Source organism: Gorilla gorilla, chromosome X (assembly GCF_029281585.2).
Source record: "Gorilla gorilla gorilla isolate KB3781 chromosome X, NHGRI_mGorGor1-v2.1_pri, whole genome shotgun sequence".
In the NCBI taxonomy this organism is placed as follows: domain Eukaryota; kingdom Metazoa; phylum Chordata; class Mammalia; order Primates; family Hominidae; genus Gorilla; species Gorilla gorilla.
In genome coordinates, this window is record NC_073247.2 from 83,057,510 (window position 1) to 83,077,164 (window position 19,655).

Sequence of the window (19,655 nt, forward strand, 5' to 3'; positions counted from 1 at the left end):
GGTTGCAGTGAGCCGAGATCGCGCCACTGCACTCCAGCCTGGCAACAGAGCGAGACTCCGTCTGAAAAAAAACAAAACAAACAAAAAAAAACTTGTCCCTGTGCTACCCATCTTGGTTAAAGGCATCTCACTCTCCCAGTCATCAAGGCTAGAAGCCTGGGGTTCATGCTCAATTCTTCCCTTTCCCCTAACCTTTATAACCTTTACCTTTTATTATTATTATTATTTTTGAGACGGAGTCTCACTCACTCTGTCACCCAGGATGGAGTGCAGTGGTATGGTCTCGGCTCACTACAACCTCCGCCTCCCAGGTTCAAGCAATTCTGCCTCAGTCTCCTGAGTAGCTGGGATTACAGACACCTGCCACCATGCCTGGCTAATTTTTGTGTTTTTGGTAGAGATGGGGTCTCGCCATGTTGGCCAGGCTGGTCTCGAACTCCTGACCTCAGATGATTCACCAGCTCTGCCTCTCAAAGTGCTGGGATTACAGGCATGAGCCACCCCCCCCCAGAACCTTTACTTCTAATGATTCATCAGATCCTGCAGACTTGACCTTCAAAATGCCTGAAATTTGCTTTGAATCTATCTTTTTTTCCCTTCCCTATCCCCACTGTCCCCACTGAGGTCTACAGAACCTCTTAGCCATACTCCTTCCACCAATCTTCAGGCTTTCAGGCCTACTCCCACTCGCTATTCTTCATATTGTTCTAGGGATTGTCTCCCTAAAGAAATAGATCTGAGCCTACCACCCCTTGGTTGGAAAAATCTCAGCCTTGCACTTCCCACCTCTACATCTGTGGCCTCCCAACCCTTTCCACTTTGTGTTTGAGGCCCAGGTCTAATGCCACCTCTCTTGGTAAACCCTCACATAGCCTCCCTATAAACGTGTGTTGTCTGTTTTCTAGACAAAGTTTCACTCTGTCACCCAGAATGGGTGCAGTGGGGTGATCTGGACTCATTGCAACCTCGCCTCCCAGGCTCAAACGATCCTCCCCAGCCTCAGCTTCCTCAATAGCTGTGATGACTGGTGTGCGTCACCATGCCCAGTTAATTCTTGTATTTTTGTTAGAGATGGGGTTTTGCCATGTTGCCCAGGCTAGTCTTGAACTCCTGGGCTCAAGGAATCCTCCCACCTTGGCCTCCCAAAGTACTGGGATTACAGACGCAAGCCACTGCACCCAGCCTCCCTGTAAACCTGAAGTGAGTTATTTATTCCTCTGTCCTCCCATAGCACTATTCATTTTATTCTGCCTGTATTATGACTAATTGTGTACTATTTGGTCTCCCCTATAGCCTGGGAGCCTGCTGGGGATTGGATCCTGGTCTAACCAGTCTTTGTATTTTATTTTTTGAAGCACGTAATCTAGGTCTTTAAACATAATAGGTCCTTAATACATAGCTAGTGAGTATTTTTTTTTCCTTAAGTGTTTGGAAACTTGTTATAAAAAAAAACAAAAACAACAAAAAAAACACCACATTCCCAGTAGATCCAAAGTAAGACAGTAAAGTAAGAACGATTCTCAAACACCTGACTTGTTTACACTTGGAGAGATTTGAAGTTATCTAGTGTTGCTCCTCTATATCCATCACCCAGAAAAGACAAAAGACAATTTTAACTCTTTATTTGAAACAAACAATTTCAGAGACAGAAGGTTAGTCGTGACAACAGCTTCTCACTACAACACAAGGGTGGGCATGGCTCACTGAAGGGACAGGCCAGGCGCCTCAGAACAATATATACAATTTAAACAGTGGCTAACTGGTGACAGTTATAAAAACACAAAAAGGAGCCTGGGAAACAGCAAAGTCAACAGGGAAAGAACTGGGTACCCCCTTTGCCAGAAGCTAATTGTTTTCTGGGACCTCCAACGCAAGATGGGGAAGAGAGAAGATGTAGGCAGTGGCGGCAGGCCCTGCGCCCACAGCTCCTCGCCTGTCCTTTGACCACAGATCCCATCCTGCATGACTCAAGCTCCCATAGGCTTGGCCTAGCTCTTATGATAGGGGAACAACAGAGGGGAACCCAGCCTCAACCCAAGTCAGAAGGTAGTTTTTGCCTTGGGAGGTCTGTCCATTGAACTAAAGGGAGGCAGTTACAGAGGGGGCTAAGCATGTTGACACCATGGCTCATGGCAACCTAAGATGGCAGAGAGACAAACACAGAAACCAAGGGGACAGGAGTCTGCACAACAGGAGTCTGCTCCCTGTACTTAGTCATTCTCTGCCTCTGAGGAAAAAAAGGCATTTGGAAGATTTTAAAAACGGCAGCACCAAGGATTGGTGCTTGCCGAGGGGGTGAGGGATATGCGGTGGTGAGATGGTGCCAACAACCAATTATTTCATACGAGGGGAAGAGTGTCTAAGCTCTGTGTTTTATGTAAATGGTCCCCTCATCGCTTTCATTGTTTATTTCTTACCTTTCAGACAAGACCTTTTGGCGTGGTGCTGGGGAAGAGTAGAGAAGGGAGTGGGCACAGGGCAGAGAAGGCAGCTGGGTTTTTCCCTAGGTCATGCCTAGGAACAAGAGGCTCTACCTATGCGGGATGGGTCAGGAAACCCAAAGCCAACAGGATCACCAGAGCTATTAACACTCCACCCAGAGTCTGGACCCAGAAGGAGGGGTTTACTCTGAAGCATAAAGAAAACGGGCAAGCTGGCTTTTGCCCATCACTGGGAGACCAGCCCCTGAGTACAGAAGACCAGGGCCCCATGGTTGTCAAGTGGTACGGAAGAAGATAAAAGCCAGGGTTCCTAGAGAAGGCAGGGAATGGGTGAGCGGAAAGGAGCAGTCAGGGCCCTTCAGAATGAGTAGCATTGGTTCCTCGGCCTGTCACCCTGAGGGACATGGCCACAGGACAGACATTGATGTGAAAGATGGATATGGATGGCACACGAGCTCAGTCCAGGTCTTCCTCCCCAGGACGACCCAGTTCCTCATAAATCTCGCGCACAGCCAGGATGCGATTGAGCATGCTCTCCAACATGCTGCGGTCCATGGGGATCACAGAATACCAGAGAGGTGACTCGGCGATGCAGGACCGTTCAGGTTGCAGGTAGAACACATCGTTGCGAGTCCGGAGGCTTTCAGGACTGCAACATCGGGGGTGGGGGTGGGAGTGGGGGTGGCAGGACAGAAGATCAGTACCAAGGCAAAGTAGATCCCTCGGGTCCCCATGCTAACACTTTTCCTGCCAACCCACCAACTCACCATTTTGAGAGATAGAATTCATAGAACTTGACAGGGCAGCGGAGGGGATTCATGCGGTTCTCACGCTGCTCTAAGATAGGGGCTTCATCTTCTCTCTTCCGTTTTCCAGGACCCGTGTCTATAGGGGAGGGAAATGATTCAGACTCATTAAGAACACAGGCTCCATGAGCCACATCCAAGAGCACAGTCCAGGGCACAGGGAGAAGGTGTCACGACACAAATTACAGTCTCATCAAGATGGAGAGGTGGAAGAAGAGGTCAGTCTCCCTCTCCCACGCCAACCCAACATCCTGTCGGGCTGTTGTTATGCAACCCTCCCCAGTTCCCACTGCCAAAGACTGTCTTTAAAATCTCCCCGAAGTTGCTATCTTGAAGAGGTGATCTCAGAAGTTATTCAAAAAACCTGATAAAACAGACCCTACTGCAAGGGTGGGCTTGCCTTCTGGGATAGAGAAACAGCAATGACCCCAACCCCTTGTGCATTAGTCCAGGTAGAAGCATGGGTCCAGAGAAAGGACCTTGGAAACTTCACTCAGACAGGACAGAAGTCCAGGGACAGAAAAAATGGAAACCAAGGTGCAGTTGTTGTTAGGCCCGATAGCAAAGAATCACAGAAAGCCTGTCATTCTACCCTCCCCCACAGCCAAACACACCCAATGGTTTCCTACCTGTCCACCACCCAGAAAAAGCAGGCAAGCAAGTAAACTGTCTTAAATGAGGAAAGAGGGGAAACAGGCCACAGGGCGACCTCTTATTTATGCAACAGCTACTGCCTATCAGGTAGGACTGGCTGTTTCTACCCTTTCTGCACACAGGAACGGAAGGAGAGGGAAGCTAGGCGCCAAGGAGAGGGCTGACCTGGCAGGTATGGTGGGTTATGGCAGGGCATGGAAGGGGAAGGCAGAGAAGGGGCAAAAGCACAGGGGAGGGGGCAGCTTCGTACCTCGCCCTTTCCTCTGGCGGACTGGGGCATAGTAGCGGATGCTCACCACCTTGGTGGTGCCCCGAGGGGTGGTACACTTGCGGGACTGCCGCACCACATTGGTGAAGGAGAGTTGCATGTGTTCCTCAGCTGTCTGCAGCCCAAAAAACTTAGTGTTGAAGAACATGAGGGTGTTGAGGAGGACAAAGGGCGAGTAGACCCCCAGTTGCTTACACTCCCAGAGGTGCTCCTCCTCCACTCGAGAGAACACCGTATCTACAATGGTCAAGGGGGAGAGGCCAGTCAGGAGGGAGTGGCTACCCAAACCCAACCACTTCCCATCCCATGTGCCCTGCTCATTTCCCACACAATTCTCATTTGGTGAGTAACCTTTGTATATAAAACACTGTCACTTCGCTACACTTGCTACACTACACAGTGGGACTGGGCGTTAAAAAATATATACTTTCCACACCTGCATTTGGAACGCCTCTCACCACCCTCAAGTTGTAGACAAGTAAATGTAAACCTTGAGGAGTCCCACGATTTCTTGCTTTCTTTCTTTACTTACCACCCAAACCCAGGCCATCTTTTTCTGGTCCTAGAGATAGCTGTTCAGACCTAAGTCTTGATCCCCTCCTCACGTTCAAGAACAGGCGCTCCTGTGCTCCTTTAACTCTAAACCCTGAGGCATCCAGCTACACACTCCTGCCCTCGGGCCCTTTGTGAAGAGTGGCAGACCAAACAGCACAGGACTCTCGGGATGGTGGATTGGAAGAATGGAGAAAGGGGGTAGGGGTTGCTACGTCCCTGTTCCTTACTGTTGGGGAGGAGTGTGGGCTGCCAGGTACTCAGAGACTTGTTGAGTTCTTGAACAAAAGTCAGGTAGTAAAGGTCCGTGAAAATGTTCACCATCCGGTTATTTTCCAGCAAGTACTGGGGAAAGAAAAACAGACACACCTAAGGCTAGACTGTAGGTCCTAGAAGAAAGATAATGATGCTGAAGCCCCCAGGTATGGTGTCGTTGATCATTAGGAGACGATGGGAAACAGTTGCTTGATTAGGTGGCCTCGAGTGCTTTCCCCCAGGTATACCCACAGCTCTGCGCTACTCAGGCTTTGCTCGAAGAGGAGGAGGCTTGGAGGAGATGTTCTTTAGAAGCCCACACCTCCTTCTCAGGCAATACGTGGTTGACTTCTCCCAGGGGGAACTAAACATTACCCCAGCACTCAAGGATCCCAGCTCCACCCATCCCTCCCCTCCTAGAATGGGCTTAAAGATTACAAAGGGGACCTGGATAGCAATGAAGACTGCTCCTTGGCCAACGGTCCTGGAATGCAGTTTTGATTTTAGAAGAGTATTGATATCTCATGTTCTATTTGGAGTAGGAGATTAAAGGCAAGCTGCCTGCTTCAGGTAGGGGACAAGATGAGGAACAGGGAGTGCAACAGAATAACTACTTTTTTTTTTCATTAAAAAAATATTTTTTGGGTAGATGGGTATCACTTTGTTGCCCAGGCTGGTCTCAAACTCCTGGCTTGAAGCGATCCTCCTGCCTCAGCCTCCCAAAGTGTTGGGATTACAGGCGTGAGCCACCGTGCCTAACCCAGAATCGTTTCTGTTTAGACCCTGCCTGCTGTGTTAAGAGTGACAGGAAGCGAGGTGGTGCACAAGAGGTACCTGCTGGATGCCAAGACACAAATAGTAGATACTGTCAGGTTCATATCGTTCACCATTGGGCCGAGTGATTTCTCTCACAAACTGGGCCAGACCGTAGTTGAGCTCAGCAGCTGAGCAGGCGAGAATATCCTCTTTGATACGCATGGGTTTGGCTGCAGTGATATGTTGTGCAGGGACAGGATTAAGAAAAACTCTACATGGAGAATTTCACTTAGCTCCATCACCATTAACCCCTTCATCCCTTAGTCATGCCTAGCTCCTGAACAATTACAGAAAGAGCCCCTAACCTGGAACCTAGACAGCATTTCCCTTTAATCTACAACTCCTCCCCATCTTCATAGGGCATCCTTAAGTGATCACACCCTTATCACTTCTAGACATCTTCAGCTGAATCACAGGCCCAGCCCCTTCTCCCCTTTCCCCTCCTCCTCCCTGTCCCTGCCTCCCCACACCCCCCATCCCCAAGTACTTACGGCCAAAGCGCAGCTCATCACCCTTGCTGGTTTCTCCATTGGCATATTTTGACTGCACCCAGCACTTCCAAGCATTGACACCATATGAATAGTTGAGCCCGGTACAACTAGGCTGACTGCTCATGGAGTCCCGGGAGCAGCTTTCGGAAAGCACCAGCCGCTTTTGACCCTGGAGGGAAAGAGAAAGCAGGGGCGTGGCAGAGGTAAGGCCAGAGGCAAGGTGAAAGCTAGTCAGTACCATATTTACTGCTGGCCGGGGCAGGGGCTGATGTAAGCACACAGCAAGCTTCCATAGCACAGAGCCCCAGGAACAGCTTTGATGACCTTGTGAGATGGGGGGAGAGCAAAGTTTGGCTTTATCTCAGTACTTCTAGTGTTGGAGAAAGGAGGTTAGGGAAGGTCAAACTATGGTTGCTGGCTTGGCTCTCGCATCCTCTCCCCTTTGGGCCTCCATTCTTCTTTTGTACATACAGTAGCCCCAGCCCTACCTTCCTCATGGTTCGGGGAAGGTCTTGTTCAGTAGACACATCCTCAGGCCCTACCAGGCCACAATCAAAGAGGAAGTCTACACTGGGATTAATGTCCAGAGGATCTAATGAAAAGGAAAGAAAGAAGAAATCAATTTCTTAAGATCTCAACCCTGCAGCCCTCCTGCCCCACCCCTGCTACTTGCCCACTTGACACTAGATGAGCCAAAGGAACCAGTAAAGCTATACCAAAAAGCATGCTCAGAGGCACAGAAACGCAAAACACAGCAATGTGAACTACTGAACTGTAAACATGTTGAACATGGTAAAATTTTATGTTTTTTTACAGCTTAAAAATTAAAAAAAAAAAAAAAGCATGACTCAGAAGTCTAAAAGAGTGCACCTGTCCTGGTGTCTCTGGCACTGCTCCCTGTGAGAACCTTCCATCTTAGAATCACAATGAACACTTTTCAGGGTCATGCTCAGGGACACAAGGGACACTCCCTTCCTGATGGCACAAATGCTACCATACTCAGTGGGCATGGCTCCAATCTTACTCACTCTTAGGGAAGTCTGCCTCCAAGTCTTGCCCAGGCTCATCCAAGACATTGGCCATCTTGACTGCCATGGCCAGGACATCATCTCGAGCAGGCCCAAACAGGTCACAGTCTTCCAGGAGTCCCTCTGCACTCTGGTTGCTCACAAGATCTGGGAAGCAGAGAAGTTGGCTCAGTGGTTACAAGCTCCTGCTAGCACCCTCACAAGCTTTCAGGGACTGATCCCAACTATCCTCCCATTCTACTAGGCACCAAGATCACCAATACCACCCCCTCGGGCAGAGACATGCTGGTAGCACCCTGTCTCCCTCGTCGCCACCATCTATGGCATACCACAAAGGTCAGATGAGGCCTTGTCTAACTCCTCAGCCTCTGCAATCATTTCTGCCATAGCCAGGATGTCGGCCTCCAAGGGGTTGGAAGGGATCTTCACCTTCAGCTCCTCAATGGTCTCTACAATCTTGTCTGTGCTCTCCAAGGTAGTGGGCAAGAACATGGGCACAGGCACCTGGAGGCACGAATGCCAACTAAATGCCAAGAACCACACCAGCAGTTGGGAGGAAGTTGGGGGAACAGATGATGAGAGTGAAGGGGGACAGCTGATGAGAGTAAGGGGAAAGGAGGACCCAGCCAGGAAGGGCAGGGAAACTCACCGGGATAGGCATCGAGAAAGGCACCGGGACTTTCTGGCAGTACAGATGCATAGGCACTGGCACGAAGATGGGCACTGGGATGGGCAGCACGATCACCTGTGGCTTCCACTCTTCTGTGGATAAGAAAGGGGTCTTCTCAGAGACCCTGCTGGACTGGTCACATCTGACCCACCAAAAGCTCTAACATGCTCAGTGTCACAAAACTGCCCTTGAATCAAAGGCTGAAAGACACCTCTATGATTCTAGGACAACCATATGAATGAGGCTTCAGCTACCTAAGAAATCCCCTTGTCCAGCTCACGGACATAGGGCTGGCAGGCCTAGGACTCTGGAATACAGCCTGTGGCATCGAGGTACCCTGGCTCACCTGTCTGACTTCCTTTGGACTTCATCTCCACCTTGCAGGAGATGCCCCGATTCTGCATCAGTGGCTTACACATAGCAGCCTTGTTTTTGCGGGGTGTTGCTGGGGGTGGTGGGGGTGGAGGGGTGGGAGCAGTGGGAGCTGATCGGGTCTTCACAGGGATCTGCAAAGACAAAGGAACATTTGTGCCGCCAACCGCCGTACCCTCCTCTGAGATTATCCTCCCCCTTGGCTTTTGCCCCGACCTTGCCCAAATTCCCATTTTCCTCTGGGGTCCTCACTGTGTTGCTGTTCTCCACTTTGGTTTGAGAGGGTGTCTGGGGTTTTGACTCAGGAGACTGACCTGTAGATCAAAACAAATGAATGCTCTCATCCAAGGGACTAGCTCTCCATTTTCCTTACCCCTGTTCCAGGAGAGCTTCATTAACAGGTACACCAAATACAGATGGGAACTTCTAGGATTTGACCCCCTTGCCATCCCAGATCTAGTCTCCTCTATGCCCCAGCAATAGCAGCCTAAAAGATTCTTTGTTCCTGGAGAATGAAACATTACATTTTCCCCCAAAACCCACATTTGAGACCTTCCACTTAGCCTGAAGAGTCTGTTATCCCTGGAGTTGTGGAGGGGCAGGGGTAACATTCTAGAAATAGCAGTCTTCAGTCTCACTAAATGTAGAGTTTATGCTGAGATTTCCTTATCTCAGAAACGTAACCATAACCCCTATATGCTCCATCCTACCAGGAAAGGCACCCACTCCCTAACAATATACATTTCATAGACAATCAGTAGACGCTAACTCCAAGAAGCTTTAAATAAGACTCCCCCGGTACCTGCAGGGTTCGGAAGCTAAAAGAGAATACAGTTCACAGTACTAGCACCCTATCTGGCCAGGGATGAGCTGAACGCAAGAGGAAGGAGAAAGGGGCTAGGCTTAGGATTAGGAGAGTCCAGGCCCCCTCTAACAGAGTGTACCCCCTGCCTGGGACTCACTGTTCAGGAGGCTCTCGGGCCCACTCTGGGTATCCAGGTTGGGTTGGTTCTGCTGGCTATAGAAGCGCAGAAGACACTGCTGGTTGCAGAAATGACGGATCTGCCCACGCCAGTGGATGGTCTCCAGCAGCTTCCCCTGGCGCTTACATGCATGGCACCGGGCAGCCTGAGGATGTCAAAAGGATGGTCAGAACTGCCTCCCTAAAATGCGTTGGGCCCTTTCTTTCCCCCGGGATAAGCCATGCTCCTCCCCTTGGAGATCGGGCCAGCTTAGAGATGGAAGGCTGGCTGCCCTCCCTGGAGATCTGTCCACACCCCGAGCTCAATACCACAGCCCGTGCTCCCCGCTGCCCTCTTTCCCGCCTCGCTCGCATGCTGACCCTCCTTACCTTGCAGTACCACAGCAGGTACTTGCTCTTACAGTCCTCACTGCAGAAGTCCCAGGTGCTGCCATCCAGTTGCTCGGTGACTCCGCGCTGGCAGGTCTGGGAGCAGTAAGTACAAGTGATACAGCACAAGCCCAGCTTCTTAGTGAAGTCCTGTTTGTACAGCAGCACACAGCCTGGAAAGAGGAGAAGAGGAAAGAGAGTCCAGAGACACAGATACCCAAGGGCAAGAGACCCAACCTTTTCAAGGTGCTATACCTGAAACCTCTCTCTAAGCAGCCCCTTGTGCCCAAAACTTTAGGGGAGATGGGGGTAGAACATCCCGGGCAGAAGGCCCTGCCTCATGGACCACTTTCCCGGCCTCCCTCCCTTCTCCTCCATTCTCCCTGGCTGGGAGTTATAGTGTCTTCTGCCCTTCCCCATCTCCTTACCTTCGCTGCAGAAGCTTTTCTCCACTCCGCTGAATCGGAGTTTCTCATGCAAGAGTTTCTCCTGCCGACAGTGCTCACACTGGGACACCACACCCCGAAGCCGCTTGAAGTCCTCACAGCAATCACGGCAGCAGAACTGGAACACTTGGTCCTGAGGTGGGGGCACAGGGCAGGGAGGACAAGCAGTAACATCTGGCCCCAGCAGGGGCCAAGTGGAAGGACCCCTTCAGACAGTCTGGTCGTGTGGCAAGATGTGGGTGGGGGTGGGGCTCTTACCTGCCAGTCCAAGACCTCAGGCTTGCCACTGAAGAGGCTGTGACAGTAGTGACAGCTCAGGTGAATGCCCCCCTCAGGGCTTGTGCGCTGGAGGGAAGGAAGACAAGTAAGGGAGGGGCAAGATGTGTGCAGCGGTGGGGAAGGGGAGTCAGGCTTGTTCTTTGCTCTGCCCAGGCCTGCCTACCCCAATTCTCCAACCCTCTTTATGTTGCCAAACCCTTCTATCCCTGGTCCAGGGTCTGGAGTACCTGGAACTTGGTCCAGCAGCTGGGGCTGCAGAACTGGTAGACTGTGCGGTCAACCTTGTTGTAGTAACAGGGGTCAGAGAGGCTGCGGCGGCAGAAGCTGCAGGGTCGGGGAGGGCCTGGGGCATAGGGAGAAAGAGAGAGAGGAAAAGAGAAAGAGAGAGGGAGAGAAAGAGCACACAGAAGGTGTAAGGCAGTGTAAGAGACGAACAGAAAATCCACGGGGAGATGTGGTTGGGGCTGAGGTCGCGCAGCAAGGATTACTCTGGAAGAGGGGAGTATGGGAGGTAGAGAGAAGGCCAGCAGGGGACTCAGAGAAGAGGGCTTTGCACCTACCAGTGAGCCCTGCCTGCTTCACTTTGTAAGAAGTGGTACAGCACAGGGAACAGAACAAGCTGGTCTTGCCATTACGATCCACATGTGATAGCATCTCAAAGTTCTTACACAGGGTCTTGCACCAGACACATGGGTACACACGTGTGTTTTTCTGTGAGGATGGGGAAGGAGAGGCTGAGGCTGGATTTGTCCCTTCACTTTTATTTTTTAAATGTTTTAAACATGAAATATTTCAGGCATACAAAAAAAGTATAGATGATGATGTAACAAAGACCTGTGTATCCACCAGCCAGCTTCAAAAATAAAACATAACAGATACAATTGAAACCCCCTTTATTTGTTTTATTTCTCCCAGCCCTTGACCTGTCAGCCACCTTTATTTATAACCCAAGAACCACACCCCCTTCCACAGCCCTCTAATGCACTACTCCCTCGGCCCCACCTTCTTGTACGCCCCCAAGCAGGTTGTGTTGCAGAACCGCTTTTGTTGGCCCTCGTGGAAGAGGAGCTCAGGGCCAGGGCTCCCGGTCTTGGTGTAGATGTAAGCCCCACACTGGTCACAACAGTTGGTTTTCAGTCCCTTGTTGGCCCGGAATTTGGAGAAGCAAGAATCGCTGCAGAGCCGGTGCACCACGCTGCCATTGCTGACCTCGTGCAGGACCTGCCACACACATACACGCACCCTGAGCTAGGGCCTGGCCACCACCGCCCACCCCAATGCAAGGTCAGCCCCCCACCTCACCCTAGACCTTCACAGCAGACAGTGGGCCCAGGGACCCCCCAACCTGCGCCGCAGGCTGCCGACTTGATGGTGAGGTCCTGGGAGGTAAGGAAGGCCAGCTGTGCACATCCTGGAGAAGCTCTGTCCTTGAATACGCTCCCTCATGATGGCCGCCTTTCCTCCCCACTCCCCTTTCCACAGGGCCTGGACCCTGCAGCCCCAGGATGGGAGGGGCAGGTCAGGGCTGGCCAGGCTCTGTAAATCAGCCCCCACTGAGTGTCCTCACCTCTCCAGTCTTCTGGCATATGCTGCAGCGAGTAGCGTCGGCGGGATCCCCAGACTGGGGAATCGGGCGCTGCTGCTGGGCCTCATACAGGGAGAGACAGACGGATGTGCAGAACTCATGGAAGGAGCCTCCAGAACCAGTCTGCGCCACAACCGAGTCCTTGGTGTTCCAGATCTCCCTAGAGGTGGGAACAGGTTTGAATATTCACTCAAGACCACCCTCTCATTTCCTCAGCTTCCGCCCCTCCTCCCGGATCAATGACCACAGAGCCAAATACTCTGACTCTCTCCCTACATCACTCTCTCGCCCAGCTCCATCCCGCTAGGTTCTTACCAACAGTCTCTGTCTTACTCATACTCCTGCCCAGATCCCTGCCCTCTGCATAGCCCCCAAGACCCTCACGCACTTCTTGCAGAAGGTACAGGTCTTTTTGCCCGAGGGCTTCTTGGAGAAAGTGGTGAGGCAGGATGACGAGCAGAAGAGCTGAGGCAGCCCCTTGCGCTGATAGGCAGTCTGCCCCTTCTGCAGTGGTGTCCGGCAATGTGCACAAGTCATCTTGGTGCCCACTGCAGAGCGCCCGGCCCTTTGTGACACACTTGAGCGTAGGGACATGCGAGGAGAGCGCCGGGGCCGGAATGGCACAAAGTCCTCATCATTGGGGTCATCTACCATGGCATCAGAATCCTCATCTGACACTGGAACTGAGAAAGTGGGGGGATGGACATGAGAAAGGCCACCAAACCAGGTCTCCAACCATCCCCTGACCAACAGTTCAGTCCCTCTCCTGGGATCCCTGTTGTTCCGGCCTTTACACCCTGGCCCTTGTTACATCAGTATCTTAAGACCTTGGTGTCTCTCTCCCTTGGTTACTCTGTAACCTCCCAGGGAGGGAAAGGGAGAGGCTCTAAATGAGAAGATTTGGAGACAGAGATGGCATAGCTGAAACAGGAAACTCGCCATTCTCACTGCTCTTGTTTTCAATTTCCCCCACTGCCCCTGGTTCCCATGCCAACCCATAGCAGAGACAGGCACTTCATGCGCTTCATGGAGCAGGACGGCAGGAGCTAGAAGATCCATGCCCTGCTGCATGCCACTTTCGGACCTTTTCCACACCCAGAACTCCCAGGTCACACTTCCTCAAATCCTACTTACTGCTCTCAGTGGAATCTACAACCTCAGGTTTTGGAGGTTCTGCTCTCCTAACGCGCTCGCTTCTCTTCTGTACCTCGGAAAGATGGGAGGGGAGGAAAACTGACACCCTGGCCAGGCTAACACTAGTACAGGGTTTGGGGGGGGATAGAAGATGGGAGGGGGAAGGGAGAGTGGGGACCCTTGGCCCAGCCCTTAGGAGGAGGGAAGAAAAGGAGACTGGACTTTCTCCCCAACAAGCAGTAGACACTAGTGCTCCCTCCCTCCTCCTAACTCTCCTTACACACACTCTCTACAGAACAACATCTGGGAGGGAAAATGAAGGGTCTGTCCTTCCCAGAGCTAAGGGGGAACCAGACTCCTTCCAATCCCCTCCCCCTCACCCGTTCAGGCGGCTTCTCACTCGCCTTCGCAGTCAGGCCATCTCCTGCAAAGGAAGCAGAAGGCAGCCTAAATGTTGAGCCTGCCCTCACCACCCTCTCCCTGGCCCAACCCCCGCCTCCATTCCTGGGGAAGAACTTACTCAAAACTGAAAGGGAAAACTCGAGTGCCTGTGGCTTCTTGGGGCCCCTCTCAGGGTTACCTCAGGCTCTGTACTAAGGGTGGGGGGGTGCACGTGCAGCTATTCCATGAAAAAAAAAATCTATCCTTCCCACCAGCTTTCTGTCCCAATCCTTGGGGGTTAAGGAAACACAGGTAATATACCTTTCATTAAGAATTTATATTTTACCAATGAAAAACACACACAACCACCCAAAGGTAGCAAAAGGAAAAGGAAGCATCAGTGTATAGGTAGCTTCCCCTGGATTCGGGTGGTTATATAAGCCCTAAGACCCTCGTCACAGCCTGATAGAGGCACACCACTAGGCAGAAGAGGGGAGACACTAGAGCCTCTCAAGTCAAGGTTGTCCCTCCCCTATCAGAGACGCAATCCTAGACCCTGCATTTCTATCGCTCTGCTGAAATCCTTATGCTGTTAGGGGCTCCAGAACCTAGTTACCATTCATCAAACCCAGAAATCCCACTCCCATCTAGAACCAAAAAGCTGTAAAGGTCTTAGAACCAAGAAGCCTGGTGTACTCCCCCAAATCCTGAAGGAAGGACTCTGGCACCAAAAGCCCACTGGGGTAGGAAAAAGGGAACCCTTCCCACCAAATTCACTCCTCCCAACCTACGCTCCCTGAAACCTTACCCCATTCCTCCCCCACAGCCTGTGCCCACCCCTACTTTCCTTAATCTTCCTCTACACACCACCCCACTCCTCCCTCGTAAACCCCAAGTCCTTCCCCACACACATCCCTACACTTATCTCTCCACCCTCCTCCTCCCCACTACTTCCCAAAGCACATAGCCACCCCTCCTTACCACCACCCTCTCCCAGCCCTGATTCTCCAGATAATTAGGCAACCTACCTGGCAAGGAAGGATGTGCAGGGGGGCTAGAGCCCCCAGGTTTGGTCTGAGAACTGTTGATTCCATCCCCCAGAGTCTCTCCCACTGAAGGGCTAGGGGGGGCATTTGGGCTCTGTGGCTGCCCTTGGGGAAGCTCCTCCTCCTGCCCAGGGGAGCCCCTTCTTGCAGTAGCTATGGAGGTGGTCTCCTCCTCTTCAATATGTGGGGACTGCAGTGTTATTGGAGAATCTGGAGCCAAAGGCTCTAGTAGCCCCTCAGGTGAACAGGAATTTGCCCCAGCCCCCGGATCAGGTGGTACCACCTCAGGGGTCTGGCCCCCTGGTCCAGGTTCTAGGGTCTGATCTCCTGCATCCCATGCCAGGGTTCCCTCAGGACCGTGGTCCACCTCCGGGGGAGAGGGGGCTTTATAGAGCAGCCCCCCCAGCCCCAGCAACTCAGTGGCTCCATCCAGGACTCCAGGGTCTTTTTCCAGGCCAGCAGGGGTATCAAGCAGGTCCAGGGCTCCCGAGGATGGAGAAGGGCCAGGGGGGGCCCATCCTCGAGTTGGGGCAGTCTGGGATTCCAGTAGATCCTCTCCAAATTCCATGTCTACTGGTAGGTCTCCAGCCAGGGGCTTCTCTGGCAGGGTCAATGGGTCAAATGGACTGGGGAAATCACTGGGGTCCATGAGTATGGCTGGATATGTACTGCAGATTAGGAGTAGAAGAGGGGGCAGTAGAGGTGGTCTTAGCCAGAATTCCTTCTTATATAGGCTCTGAGACACACCCCATCATCCACTTGGATTTCTCATGAGCAGCCCCCACCACCACAATCTACAAGCATTTCCGAAGGCTTTAGTCCTAATGACCACTCCCCCCAATACAGCGCCCCCAGTGGGGAGAGGCGTTCCCCGCCCTGGCCCCGTGCCCACACTGGCCAGGCAGTCGGTCGTTCTACCCGCCCACCCCCCTACTCGACTGCAACTCCCATTCCCTTCCCCCCTTACCTTTCACCCCCCGCAACTCAGGCTGAACGCCCCCTTAGAGTCTCCTAAGGCCGTCACCACCAGGAGCCTTTCCCGCCCCCGCGATCTCAGTTTCTATTCCCTCCCCACTCTGCAGGAGCCCCCCAGCTCCCCAGTCTTTACCCACCCTGTCTGGCCCCACCCCCCCTCCCCGCGTTGCTAGGTCCTCCCTCGGCCCTTCCCCCGCCCCCACAAACTGCCCTTCGCAACCCCTTCCCCCCAGTTACCTTTCAGGTCGCCCACTTCCTCAGCCCCGTCCCCCTTTCCCATTGCTCCTCCAGTCCTCCCTTCTCCTGTTGCCCACCCCCAACCTCAGGCATTTACAGGAAGACATTTTGGAGCTACGATCTCTCCTTAGAGCCCCCCCCCACCGCCTCCCGGCTACTGCAAGATCCCGCTTGCAGGTTCGGTTCGGCTTGAGCAGGCCCGACCCCTACCTGCGGCAGGGTTAGTGCAAAGGCTACAAGCCTAGAACTGCAGACAGCGACGGCCCCGCGCTCCTTCTCCACCTCCCTCCCTAGCAGCCGGGACAGGGGTCGCGGCCCCTTTAAATGGCAGCGCCGCTCGCAGCGCCCAGCGCTCTGCACCAGGCGGGCGGGCGGTGCCAGCAACCAACCCCATTGGCTGGCTCGAGGAGGGGGCTCGCGAGACAGCGCCGGCCCCCGGCGCGAGACTCCCAGTCCAGTGGCCGCCTGGAAATTGCGGAGTGGAATACAGCCACTAGAGACGGCGCCTGAGCCCCCGCCCGGGGCCCCGTTAGTTGAGAAGGAAAAGATAGCCTCTGGAGCTTTGAAGCCGGCCCCCCGGGAAAGGCGGCGTCCCCTTTCCACCCAAGGGCCGAGTGCGCTCACCCACAAAAAACACAGATCTACGCACCTGCTCCCCTTACCTGGCTCAAGAGTCTGGCCCCCGTCACACCCTGCTCGCCCTACCTCCTGGAGCCCACTCTACCCGTGATCCCCTCCTCTCATTCAAATGGTTCCCGGTCCCCTCCCCCTCCCCGTGTCTCTCTTCGCTTCCCACTCGTGTTCACCCCCCCGGCGTCCGCCCCCCTCAATAGTCCCTACCTACGCCATGCAGCAGGCGCCTGCCAAGATTACCCTCCCCCATCCCCACCTCTCCGGGGCCCGCCCCCTGGGCGACTGTTGGGGTAGTGAGTGACAGCGGAGGATGGGGGGAGGCAGGGACCCAGCCCTCACGTGCCCCTCCTTCCCTTGTCTGCAGCCACGGGGCCCCCAAAACAGTCTGAGAGTCAGAGTTATGGGGTATCTGAAGCTTGATCCCCAGCCACACAGGTCGGGTTAAATGGCTCTGGCTCAGTGGCAACGCCTGTGCAGTAACCGTTACTGCTTGATGACCCCCAAACCAGGTCCTGCAAAGCTACCCCCTACTCTCTCAACAGTCTTAGGGTAAGTTCTGGGATCTTCTCCCTGAGTCTTCCTGCAGGAGCTCCCTGTATTATCTATGGAGTTTTCCTCCCTCACCAGGGCTGATCTCTCTCTCCTCTCTCTCTCTCTCTCTCTCTCTCTGTATCTCTCTCTCTCTTTCTCCTCCAGCCCCCTTTCTGTCCTTGTCTGTCTCTCTCTTCTCGCTCTCTCTTTCTCTCTCTCCCCCTATCTCTTTTTGTCTCCGTCTCTGCCTCTCTGCTTCTCGTGCGCACGAGCACGCAGGCGCGCTACACGCTCCCCCCTCCTGGATGGTCCTTAGCATGTGGGTGTGGCTGAGGTTAGGCTAGAGAAGTGGAGTAGGGGTAGGTGGCACTAGCGTTAAGCCTACTGCCTTTAAAAAATTGTGCCAGCATCCATTCTCAGTCCGCATTATATTAATAGTTAGAGCACTTTATAATCCCCGCTCCCCACTTCCCACCACAGCCCCTAAGGGCTGAGAGCATTTAGTAGCCGAACTACTAGAGGAGGCTCAGGCTGGAAGGAAGTCTCCTTAAGAACAGGAAGGTTTGGTATCCAGTGCCTATTCTAGCCTGCCTCGTTGACTTCTGGCCTCTCCTCCTGGCCACACAAAGCCTCTCCTGCTCTTGTAGTCCTCGGGAGTCTACCCTCCCTTTTCTCATTCCTTTTACCAGAAACCTTATCCTTCCTAGCTCCCCACATGGCCTTGAGGTTATCTTTGCTCCCTCCTACATACAGAGATAAAAGCCAGAGTTTCTTACTTTTAGATTTCCCAAATCCAGCTTTCTCTTTATCTTAACCAGCATTCTGTGTACCCATCTCCTACCTCCTGTTTATTTCTATTCCTGGACCTCCCCTTTGCATTTTCTGCTTGTTCCATCTCAGTTGAGCCACCTAGTTTTTTCTGTATTGCCTGCCTTCCTCAACATATACTTGAATCCTTGGCTGCTCTGCTTGTGGAGGTGCCTGGTCACTATCTTTCAAGTTGAGGGGAGCTGATCTAACGGGGTTAAGTGGTGTATTATTAATTCTAGACGCAGTGTGGTGGCCTAAGAATGGGTTCTGGAGTCAGACCAGATTTCTAATATCAGTTCTGCCTACTTTTTAGCCAGGTGACTTTGGACAAGTGACTTGTCAAGTGAAGGGCCTTAGTTTTCTCCTCTTTAAAACAGATAAGGAAACAATCTAAATGCCCAATAATAGGGGATTTTGGTTATGCAACAGACGTAGTCATTAACAACCACATTTTAAGTCTGGCGCAGTGACTCACGCCTGTAATCCCGGCACTTTGGGATGCCGAGACGGTTGGATCCTTTGAGCCCAGGAGTTCCAAACCAGCCTGAGCAACATGGTGAAACCCCTTCTCTACAAAAAATACAAAAAATTAGCAAGGTGTGCTGGTGTGCACCTGTAGTCCCAGCTACTTAGGAGGCGGAGGTGTGAGGATCACTTGAGCTGGGAGGCAGAAATTGCAGCGAGCTCAGATGGCGCCACTGCACTCCAGCCCGGGGCGACAGACGAGGGCTCTGTCTCAAACCAAACAAAACAAAACCCCACATTAAAAAAACAAAAACAAAAAACAACCAATGGCAGACAGCACAGAGGATTTTTACGGTAGCGAAAATACTCTCATGATACTGTAATAGTGGATACTTGTAAGTATACATTTGTTCAAAGATACAGAATGTAAACACCAAGGGTGAACTAACTCTAATGTAAACCGCAGGCTTTGGCTAGTAATGATGTGTTAATGTAGGTTCATCGATTTTAACAAATTTACCACTCTGATACGGATGCTGGTAGTCAGGGGAGCCGTGACTGCATGGGGGAAGGAGGTATATGGGACTCTCCGGACCTACCTGTCAGTTTTGCTGTGAAACTAAAATTGCTCTTAAAAAATAAAATCTTTATTTAAAAAAATTAAAACCCATAGAATGTACAACACCAAAAGGAAGCCCTTATGTAAACTATGGCCTTTGGTTGATAATGTGTCACTGTATATTCATCACTGCAAGAAATTTACCACTCTGGACAGGATGTTGATAGGGAGGCTGTGTCTGTGTGTGGAGAGGGGTACAAAGGACTCTTGATACTTTCAGCTCAATTTTGCAGTGATGCCAAAACTGCTCTAAAAAATAAAGTGGGCCTGGCGCAGTAACTCCTGTAATCCCAGCACTTTGGGAGTCAGGAGAATCGCTTGAACCCGGGAGGCGGAGGTTGTGGTGAGCTGAGACTGAGCCACTGCACTCCAGCCTGGGCCACAGAGCGAGACTTCATCTCTCAAATATATATATATATGTTTTTTTTTTTTTTTTTTGAGACGGAGTCTTGCTCTGTCGCCCAGGCTGGAGTGCAGTGGCCCAATCTCAGCTCACCGCAAGCTCCACCTCCCGGGTTTACGTCATTCTCCTGCCTCAGGCTCCCGAGTAGCTGGGACTACAGGCACCCGCCACCACGCCCGGCTAATTTTTTGTGTTTTTAGTAGAGATGGGGTTTCACCGTGTTAGCCAGGATGGTCTCAATCTCCTGACCTCGTGATCCACCCGCCTCGGCCTCCCAAAGTGCTGGGATCACAGGCGTGAGCCACCGCGCCTGACCGTAAATAAAATTTTTATTTAAAAAAATTTAGGCCGAGCGCAGAGGCTCACGCCTGTGATCCCAGCACTTTGGGAGGTCGAGGTGGGTGGAT

At 52.3% G+C, this 19,655-nt stretch overlaps 2 protein-coding genes across 10 annotated transcripts in view; one reads left to right on the forward strand and one right to left on the reverse strand.

Annotated features, from left to right (window-relative positions):
* Window positions 1–1,605: 1,605 nt before the first annotated feature.
* ZMYM3 (zinc finger MYM-type containing 3) lies at window positions 1,606–16,732 on the reverse strand. 9 transcript variants are annotated; one of them, XM_055376158.2, is made up of 25 exons: window positions 16,450–16,732; window positions 14,558–15,243; window positions 13,529–13,572; window positions 13,149–13,215; window positions 12,403–12,697; window positions 11,997–12,174; window positions 11,432–11,650; window positions 10,990–11,140; window positions 10,657–10,772; window positions 10,409–10,495; window positions 10,133–10,283; window positions 9,705–9,877; window positions 9,316–9,481; window positions 8,606–8,667; window positions 8,328–8,487; window positions 7,961–8,073; window positions 7,641–7,815; window positions 7,312–7,458; window positions 6,772–6,875; window positions 6,284–6,452; window positions 5,811–5,962; window positions 4,952–5,066; window positions 4,152–4,406; window positions 3,209–3,326; window positions 1,606–3,090 (listed from the first exon to the last, which is right to left on the reverse strand). In XM_055376158.2, exons 2-25 carry the CDS (start codon window positions 15,222–15,224, stop codon window positions 2,898–2,900), a joined length of 4,077 nt encoding a protein of 1,358 aa, XP_055232133.1. In that variant the 5' UTR covers window positions 15,225–15,243; window positions 16,450–16,732; the 3' UTR covers window positions 1,606–2,897. The 9 variants fall into 9 exon arrangements, with proteins under 9 accessions (XP_055232133.1, XP_004064408.1, XP_063559283.1 ...); XM_004064360.4 differs by having other exon boundaries at window positions 8,570–8,667; XM_063703213.1 differs by having other exon boundaries at window positions 16,628–16,710.
* Window positions 16,733–16,804: 72 nt separating this feature from the next.
* Window positions 16,805–19,655, forward strand: part of NONO (non-POU domain containing octamer binding) — a 40,326-nt gene continuing 37,475 nt past the window's right edge. The window contains exon 1 of the mRNA XM_055376160.2: window positions 16,805–16,969. The gene's annotated coding sequence lies outside the window, so the exon portion shown is untranslated. The remainder of the gene's footprint in view (window positions 16,970–19,655) is intronic.